Here is an 8,960-nt window from a genome sequence, read left to right as displayed (position 1 = left end):
ACTCTCTTCCCCTGCCACAGAACCTTGTCAGTCTGGCCTTTGTCCTTGGCCCAGTGCCTTGGTTGGTTTTCCGAGGAGTAGCTTGGCAGGGAGTTCACAGCACTGACTGTACTGAGCACTGCTCCATGAAACACCTCCCAGCCTGGTGGTTTGAACTCCCTGGGTTGGTTTTGACTCTATTTCCATGTTCTTCTCCTGTCACTTACCTCTAAATCTGGAGGGCTGCATGGAGAGCTGCTCCTTCCTTTTCAGCTCTGTAGCTGGCAGCAGCACTCAGTGTCCTCTTTTCCTACAGTGTCTTCTCTAGACATGGAGCTGCTGCTCAGTTGGTGTTTCAGCAGGTGGGACAGTGGGGCAGAAGTGAACTAGCACAGCCATTGTCAAGGTGGGTGGTGAATCTGTGTTTGGCACTAAAAGCTCAGTTTAATGTGCTCTTCACCAGTGAGGAGAAAGGCACGTGGGACCTGCCACAACTGCTGACTTTTCCTGCCACTGTCAGGTGATTGCACTTGTTAAAGACCTCAGTGGTCAGAAATTTACCATATTCAAACTTTTCAAGGCATTTTGCCTTAGATTTCCTACCAGCTGCACACTCTAGAGCCTTTCAGTGTCAGAAATCACAGGAGGTGTCATTTGTTCCCCAGGAAGATTTTAGCTCACATTTGTCTTCTGCTCATAACTGAGGTTTGACCTGTAATTATGCAGTTGTGTGAACTGATTTCCCTTCTCCACAAACATTGGTTTGCAGGATATAGTGTCAGGAAAGCACAGTCTGGTCACAAACTCCTGATCCATGGTTGGTGTGGCACCAGGTGTTGTTTTTGGTCTGTAAAGATCCCCTGGAACGGAGGTTGCTTCCAGCACGGGAGAGGGAGGTGTAAAGGCAGCAGAGGAGAGAGGGATGTTGTGTTTGGCCTGTGAAGCAGCAGTGGCACCTCTAGACTGAAAGATCCTTTCGTTTCTAGGATATCCAGTCCATAACTCATGTTCCCACGTGGATCTAATGCTCCCAGAGCAGTTCAGCTCTGGTTGGAGCAGCTCCCTGCGGGTTGCCCTGGAGCTCTCTCCCTGTCCTCGGTTAGCCACAGGAAGGGTCAGACAGGCTGCCAAAGGAGGCAGAGCCCAACACGTGTACAGTGACAATCTCTTTGTGTCCCTGGGGCAGCTGGCTGGGAGCACAGTGGCCTTCCCTGCTCTCCTGCCCAGCTTCCAGGTTTCTCTCTGTGCTGTGGCTGCTTGGCTGTGTTTGCTGGTGTGTTTGCCAGCTTGGTTTGGACAGGCTTGGCTTTGTGTCCCCTCTGGGAATGTTATTCCACATCAGCTTTGCGAGCAGTTCCACAGGCAGAACTGAGTTTGCCTTCACAGTCCCAGGTCTGGTTCATTGGCAGCTCCTCCCCGGGTGCACTGGTGTGTGTGGGGCTGTGAGCAGTGTGGTGGCACCAGGAGTTGTTCCAACAGAGAAAGAAGGATGTCAAGTTGGAAGGCTTGCATTGAAAATGTTTTTTTTCTCCCATCTCGTGGTTTCTGGTAGTCTGTTCTGGTCCAAGAAATTATGCTCCTGGTTTTTTTGTTTGTTTCTGTAGCACAGTGTGTGTTTTTCTGTCACTTTTCTTCTGTTTTACTTTGACAGCAAGAGGCAGAGAAAAGAATTTTTAGGGAGTATGTGTCCCTACATGTCTCTTCTCTCCCTTCATTCCTCTCTCCCTTCTTCCCAACCCAAATAGACTCTGCTGTGGCACAGGTCACTCAGCTGTGCTGTGGGGACTGAAAGCTGTTAAGAAACAGCACCAACCAGGATGTAACCTCTTCAGATCCTCAGCCCTGTTGCAGCTCTTTGGACAGATGTGTTGTGCTGGGACGTGGTTGGAGACACGAACCAAGTTGTGCCTGGGACAGCTCTGAGCAGCAAAGGTGGTGACTAGTTGGGCACTATTTAAAGAGCCTTTGCCACAGTCACTTTTAGATGTGAAATCCAAAGGTCAAATTGCCTTGGACAGGTTGAAAAAAATGCCTTAAATCCTATTGTGAAATAAGATGTTGAAATAGGAAGGACAAAGGAAGCAAATCCTTCCAAGGCTGTGGCTTGTGGCTTCCTGTGGGCGTTGGTCAGAATTTGCCTGTGGTGTTGCAAGGAGTGATGAGTTTGGAGCCGCAGCACTGATACAGGCAGTGGAAGTCCTTCTAGGTAGAGAACTGGTCAGGGACAACATATTCCAAGCTGGAGCTTCTTGCTGCTTGTGGAGACCTTTTCTTTGCCTGTGCTGTCCATCTCACCATGGTTCTTTTTGGAATGTAATGTCCATTAGTCCCAGCCACATCTAGGATTCCCAAACAGGAGGTGGAGCAAGCGCTGGCTTTCCCTGCCAGGTGCTGTTGACACCTTTACTTCCCACTTGAGATCCTTCTGCAGGAGGATTTTGGATCTTCCTGGTGCTACGTGTTCTTAAGTTAAGCTGATGGAGCAGCTTCAACCTCACAGCATTCCCCACTGGAGTAGGAAGGGCAGGACAAGCTGTGCCCAGTGTTTCTGCTCATACTTGGGTGGTTTTGGTTGGGCTTTGAGTTCAGGTCTGCAGTTTTTGCAGGTTTTGACTTTCATGGACTGAGCTGTGTTGCTGTTCCTGATACATCAGCTCAGTTAACACCACCAATGTGAAGGAATGTCCATGTAGCCTTGTAAATTACAGTTGTCTGTAAAAGGTACCATTGCTCCTAGGTAGATTCAAGCAGGACTTTTCCCCCAGCTCTGTGCAGAGCTGCCTGCCCTGCTGCCTCTGTCTGGGCAGCGACACCTCTCCTCTGCCAGGCTGAGTTTCCACCACCTCCAGGGCTGTGTTTCTCAGAGCTTGCCAGATTGCACACTGCTGGTTCCCCTTTCACCAGTGCTGTGGTTTGTGCCCCTCCAGAGTCTGGTTCAGTGCAGGTTTTAGTAACCTCACTGTGAAGGGCCTGACTCCCAAACTTCTGCTGGAGCACCAAGCTGCTTCGCAGGGACTCGAGCAATGTGGGCTGAGCTAAAACCAGTTTTCTTCCTTTTCCTTCTTCTTCTTGTGCTTCATCAGGTGCAAAGGCTGCAGGGATGTGGTGGTTGGGGTTGGCTTTTTCTAAGCCGTGTAAAACCAGGTTATGAGCATGGAGACCTGTGTGGGATGTCCATGTGAGGGGGGAGACGTGTGTCACTGCAAGAGCTTATCTCTCCAGCTTTGTTCCTCTTTGGGTTGTATTAAATGTCACTGCTTTCTTCTGGTTCAACCCCTTCTTAGTCAAGTTGGTAACAAGGAGGGATTCCCATATTCCAAGAGGAGAAGGTGGCAGAGATGTGGTCTAGGAGGGTGAAGTGCAAAGTGGCTGACCCTCTGTGCCTTGTGTGGCTGTTCTGATGGGTTCAGGTCCAGCCTCTCCCTCACCTCTGGTGGGTTCAGGCCCAGCCTCTCCCTCACCTTTGCTAGTTATTTATTTTAACAAACTATTTCCTATAAACAGAACAGCTCCTGTTGTAAAGACAAACCAAACTGATGCTGTGAGCCCTGTGTTGGCTGTGGTTGGAAGTGCCCACAGGTATGTTTGGAGGTGACAACTGCCCATTGAGGTCTGTTGAGGGCTGTGTCTTGCCAAGGCTTCCTCAGCCCCAGCCCAACAGTTTGGTTGTGCTCCATGTCTGCTCCTGAGCCAGCGAGGTAAATGGATGCCCCTTCTGTGCTGATCTTCACTCCAATCTCCCCTTGCCCATGAGATTCTTGGTGTCTGCCCACTCCCCACAAACAGAGCCATATGTATATACACACACGTGTGTTCTCGGTCGGAGAACCAGTGCCTCAGCCTGCCTGGGGGTCACCTGCTGTTTGCCATGGCACACTGGGAGTGGTGGCAGAAATCTGGGGCTTGGTCCCTGACCTGCACTGCTGGCAGTGCCCATGGCACAGCGCAGTGATGTGGTGCTGGGGCGAGGGGCACGGAGGGGTGAGGGACTGCAGGGCAGGGGACGAGGTGCTATTTTATACACCAGGTTTATATGAAGAACACTTGGGTAAAACCCCTCAGAGACACCTCTGATGTCTCTGGGACAGGTGACCTTTTACAAACCAGGCTGTTCCCTCCAACTGGTGAATGTGCAGGTTCAAATTAGGACTTTTTGCAGTGGTCACTTTCTTCAACGATTGCAACTTCCCACAGGAGGAGGGAGAGGAGTAACTGGGAAGATTTCAGCTCACTGTGCTGGGAGGGACCAAACTCAAGGAAACCTCTGATCTATATACACAACTGCTGCATTTTTTATAAATATATGTAAATGTCCTATTGTAATATTTGATCCTGGAAATAAAACAAACTTTTCAGTAGCTTTCTGCAGCTCTTGGTGTCTGGGGGTTTGGGGTTGGTTTGTGGGTTTGGCTCTATTGAAAGTCTGTCCCTGGGTTATAGGGGGAGTTCCTGAGTTTTTCCATAGGGATCCTGGGGTAGAAGGCTAAGGAGCTCTTGATGACAGTGTGCTGCTTGCTTCTCCTGAGAATATTTCAGCCCATCCTAGAGGTGGCAAAATCCTCAAGTGAGATAAAATTTTGGGACCTTGATAGGAAAAATACCCTGAGGAAAATGGATAAAAAGAGGCAGGGCTAGGATTTTCCATCCTTTCCAATGGAAGAGCAGAGGAAATGTGGTTTTCTGTTCCTTAACTGTCATTGTCCTCCTGGCACAGGTGTTGTCAAGACGGAGCCTCTAACTCCTGCAGTTTTCTTCTGGGCTCCTTGGGGTGTTCCTGTCGTGGCCTTGCATGAAATCTGATGAACAAAGACCCTTCTGGGACAGGTTCTTGTCAGGTACAGTGGGGAAGCAGAAGCTTAAGAGACCAATTTTGGGTCATCCTCATGCTCCTGTCTGGAGGTAGGTCTCCACTGAAAGAGTAACTTCAGCCACTGCACAGGTCTTGCCCTGTTTGGAGCTGAAGAATGCCCTGATCTCCTCATGCAGCTTAGGAAAATATTTCCTGTTCCAGCTGAGCTGGAAATCTTTTTTCATCAGTCTGCAAGGCAAGGCACTACAGGGACACCACACAACTCCAGATGCCTCTTGGGTTTAATCTATTTACCTTTTCTTTCTGCAGACTTCTCTCAACTTTTGACAGGGTTGGTTTGTCTGAAGGATTAAATCAGGTGACATTCTTGAGGGCTCTAAAGCAAATATTATCCAGCATCATTGTGTTGGTATTCCTTGTCAGTTGTAGCCACAGCTTCCCTGCAGGGCTTGTCTAGGGGGATATTGGCATTGGAATAGATTGCCCAGGGAGGTGGTGGAGTCACCATCGCTGGAGGTGTTTAAGACGTGTCTGGATCTGGCACTGGAGGATATGGTTTAGGGATTACAGCAGTGACAGGTTAATGGTTGGACTCAGTGATCTTAGAGGTCTCCTCCAACCTTGATGGTTCTAAGTTTGGAGAAGTCTTGGCTAACTAGTGGCAGAAATAGATTTGCTGATGCTACGTAGAGGATTGAACCACTGAGCTGTGCTGAGAATCCTCTGGACAGGACTGAAGTGGAGGCTGGTTTGGCACAGAGCAGTTCCACCTCACTGACTCAAACCCAACTCAACCTCTTTGGTTCTCCTTGAAGCCAAACCACTCTCGAATCCCAACCTGCCATGCAATTTCCCTAGCCCCAAAGGAGTTTGGGGAAGCGAAGAGCAGGAAAGTCAAGACTCCTCCTCAGCTGCAGAAAGGAGTCAGCAGGAGGACCTTGCTGAGCTGGAATGGCTCTGTGTGGGACCACGTCGGGCTGTGCCATGGCTGGGTGACCTGCAGGCAGGTTCCTTGCCCATAGTTGCTGTGGTGATGCCTCCCCAGGTAAGCTCTGGTGTGAGAAGGGCAGGCACAGCCTCTCACGTGTGGCTGACACAACCCTGTGGTTGCTGTGATTACTGCTAGGGCTGTGAGGGAGAGGTCCTGGGGCAGAGTCACCGTGATGCTCCGCACCGCGTGGTGAGGACTTTCCGGTGGGATGTGATGGAGCACATCATGTGTGTGGCCATGTGGGCAGCTCAGCTCGCCGTGACGTAGCAAAGGCACAAGACAAGCTTGCAACACATTTTCTCCCAGCTGAGCGAAGGTGCTTCCTCTCTAAGTAAAAGATGAGAGGAAGGAGGACTCAGATTGCTCTTGGCACTCTGCTCTCCTGCATGTTCTGTCTTTACTGCTGTCTGCATCTTAGAGACCAATCTAGCTTATTTAGGAGCAAAGCAGGGGTTTCTGTGCTGGTGCACTCTGATTTTCCTTCCAGAGATTGTCCTGTCAGATAATCTGCTCCTCTCAGCTTTTCCTAGAGGAATGGAATTGCCTGATATAACCCAGCCTCACCCATTCATCCTTTCCCATGTGGCTCTTGAGGGCTCTAACCCCATCACCAATTTCTTCCTGTCTTGGAGCAGGATTTATATCCTTGACAGCTGGCAGGAAAAGCCACTCTGAAACACATCAGATTAGAGCAAGACTGTCCTGAGGCACTGTGAGAGCTGAGCTTTGCCTCTCGTGGCTGTTGTGGGCAGGGATAGCCTCGTCCCAAGCAGCTGATGTGCCTCAGGTCCTCATGACGAACACATGGAGTGATAAGAACCTTCTCCAAACTCTTCTTTGAGAAGGTTCTTCCTCCTGCCTGCACAGCCCATGAGCATTCTCCTCTACAACTTCTCGACCAGAGGTTGTAGCCAGAGGGAGGATCAGTCTCCTCTCCTAGGCAACTAATGACAGGATGAGAGGACACAGTCCCAAGCTGTGCCAGGTGAGGTTTAAGTCAGACATCAGGAAGAATTTCTTCACAGAAAGGGTGATTAGACACTGGAATTTAGTGCAGACATTGGTAGAAACCTTAAAACCTGAAGTTGTGCCTGTTTGGTGAGCTCTGCCAGTGATAAGGGAACAAGCAGGAGCAGGATGGGCACAGTCATCCTTCCCTGGGAGCCTTGTCGTGTGTGGGATGGAAGGACCATGACCAATGCGGTGAGTGAGTCCTGGGGTGGTGGAAGAAGCACATGCTGGGGCATCATAAATAGTCAGCCATGGGTGATGCCTCCAGCACAGGGCTCATCCCAGGGGTGAAGGCTGCTGGCTCCGGGTGCCATCACTCCCAGGTAAGCAGGGAGGATGTGTTCCCTGGGCCTTGCTGGAATCCCTGTGCATTTGGCCATGGGGATGTGTTGGCAGGAGGGAGTTCAACTTTTGAGGGTCCTAGTGGAGACTGGATCAGCTGTGCTTTGGCTTTGCCTCCCTTTGCACAGGGGTTGGTCTGTATTGGCTGGGTAGAAGCTGCTTGCTCAGGGGACAGCAAGTCATGGGGAGCTTCCTGGGGGAAAGGAGACCTGCCTTCTCCAGGATAAGCGCAGCAGTGGAGGGGAAGGAGAGTCCTTTGAGAGGTTGAGGGGAGACATGCAGAAAGGCTGTGGCTGGTGAGAGCCCAGGCTGTGATCTCAGGGGAGCAAGAGCTGTTTGAGAAGGTCCTCCATGGTGGGAGGTGGAATTCAGCACTGGATACTTGTGGATGTGAGGAGGGACAGCTATGCACAATCCCAAGACTGAACTGAGGGTGAGAGGCCCTAAATTCCCTGTAACCAAGGAGGAGAGGATGGAAAGCTGAACTCCAGGATGTGTGGAGCTGGTGGCCCACCTTGGATGCCTTGACTCGTGTCCTCTCCACACGCAGGGGTCACAGTCCTGTTCCTCCACACTCAGCAGTGTTTTGCCATCCTGTTCCTCCACACTCAGCCCTCTTGGCCCCCAACATCCTGCTGGGACTGGTGTGTCTGCTCTCTAGCAGACCCTGTTGTGCCGTGCTGTGCTGGAGCTGCTCCTCCTGGCACTGACACCGTGGCACAAGGAGGCTGAGACAGCTCTTCCCATGGAAACAACCACACAGAGCCCTCCTGCCTCAGTCACTTCTGCTTTGCACAGCCAGAGTCAGCCTGAAAATCATTAGCCAGCGCAAGGAGAGGCTCCATCTGGGGAACTTGTGCGAAATGGGTTGCAATCCACCAGGAAAAGGGAAAATGCATAAACTCAACCTGAACAAAAAGAGCACAGGGTAGAAGAATCCTGGGAGCCAGGACAGCAGCAAACCAGTTTGTTTTCAGTGGTCCCAGGGCAACGAATGGACATCTCTGTTTGGAAGGTGCAGAAGAGAGGTAATTTTGGACAAGGGATCACCTGGAAATGGGCAAGTACCTTCTAGGTGAACTCATAACTTACTAAGATGGAGCTGGAGGACAGGTGATAACCTTTCCTTAGTTAACGTAAATTGGCTTCAGGATACTCAGACCTATGGCAGGAGTAGTGTGTGATGGGGATGGAGTTATTGTTGGATTTGATCAGAGTCCGATGTGCTTTCACAAGTCCTTGCCCAAGGATTTCACCCCTTCCCTGGCTCCCTCCCACTTGTAAGCACTGAAAGCCAAACTGAGCTGACTCTCATGGAATCCCAGGATGGTTTGGGTTGGAAAGGACCTTAAAGACCATCATGTTCCAAGCCCCTGCCATGTTTTGGAGGAGCCAACCCTGCGGTCACACAGGTTTCAAGGCTTGGTGTGGGACCTGACATTGTCTGAAACTTCATTGCCCATTTGGCAAAGAAATGTTAGGATTTCCATTGGAATTGCCCTCGAGTAGGGTCAGTGTCAGTGGGCTGAGCTGGGACCCAGCGCCACAAACCAACAGCTCCTGTCTGCACTCACCTGTGTGATGGGCTCAGGGTGGAGGAGCTACAGGGCACTGTGGGGCTGTGACAGCACTTTCCTCTCCTCCTCCTCCCCATTCCCACTCAGGACAGCCATGTGTGTGAGGAAGTGCAGCCAGATCGTGGGGCCCTGCCTGCTGGTGCTGGGCACGCTGGCTGTGGCAGCCAACATCCTCCTGCTCTTCCCTGGTGGTACATCCAAGTACCTGCTGGAGGGACACATCAGCAAACACGCCAAGGCCGTGCCAGGC

At 51.0% G+C, this 8,960-nt stretch overlaps 1 protein-coding gene across 1 annotated transcript in view; it reads left to right on the top strand.

The window, feature by feature from the left end:
- Positions 1 to 8,804: 8,804 nt before the first annotated feature.
- The window catches only part of LOC103800347 (transmembrane 4 L6 family member 1-like), a 1,572-nt gene continuing 1,416 nt past the window's right edge, over positions 8,805 to 8,960 (top strand). The window contains exon 1 of the mRNA XM_009072723.1: positions 8,805 to 8,958. Coding sequence (XP_009070971.1) covers positions 8,805 to 8,958 — 154 coding nt within the window. The remainder of the gene's footprint in view (positions 8,959 to 8,960) is intronic.

This window comes from Acanthisitta chloris, unplaced genomic scaffold (assembly GCF_000695815.1).
Source record: "Acanthisitta chloris isolate BGI_N310 unplaced genomic scaffold, ASM69581v1 scaffold18764, whole genome shotgun sequence".
Classification (NCBI taxonomy): domain Eukaryota; kingdom Metazoa; phylum Chordata; class Aves; order Passeriformes; family Acanthisittidae; genus Acanthisitta; species Acanthisitta chloris.
The sequence above is the reverse complement of the archived record's forward strand: the minus strand, read 5'-3'. Positions and strand labels throughout refer to the sequence as shown.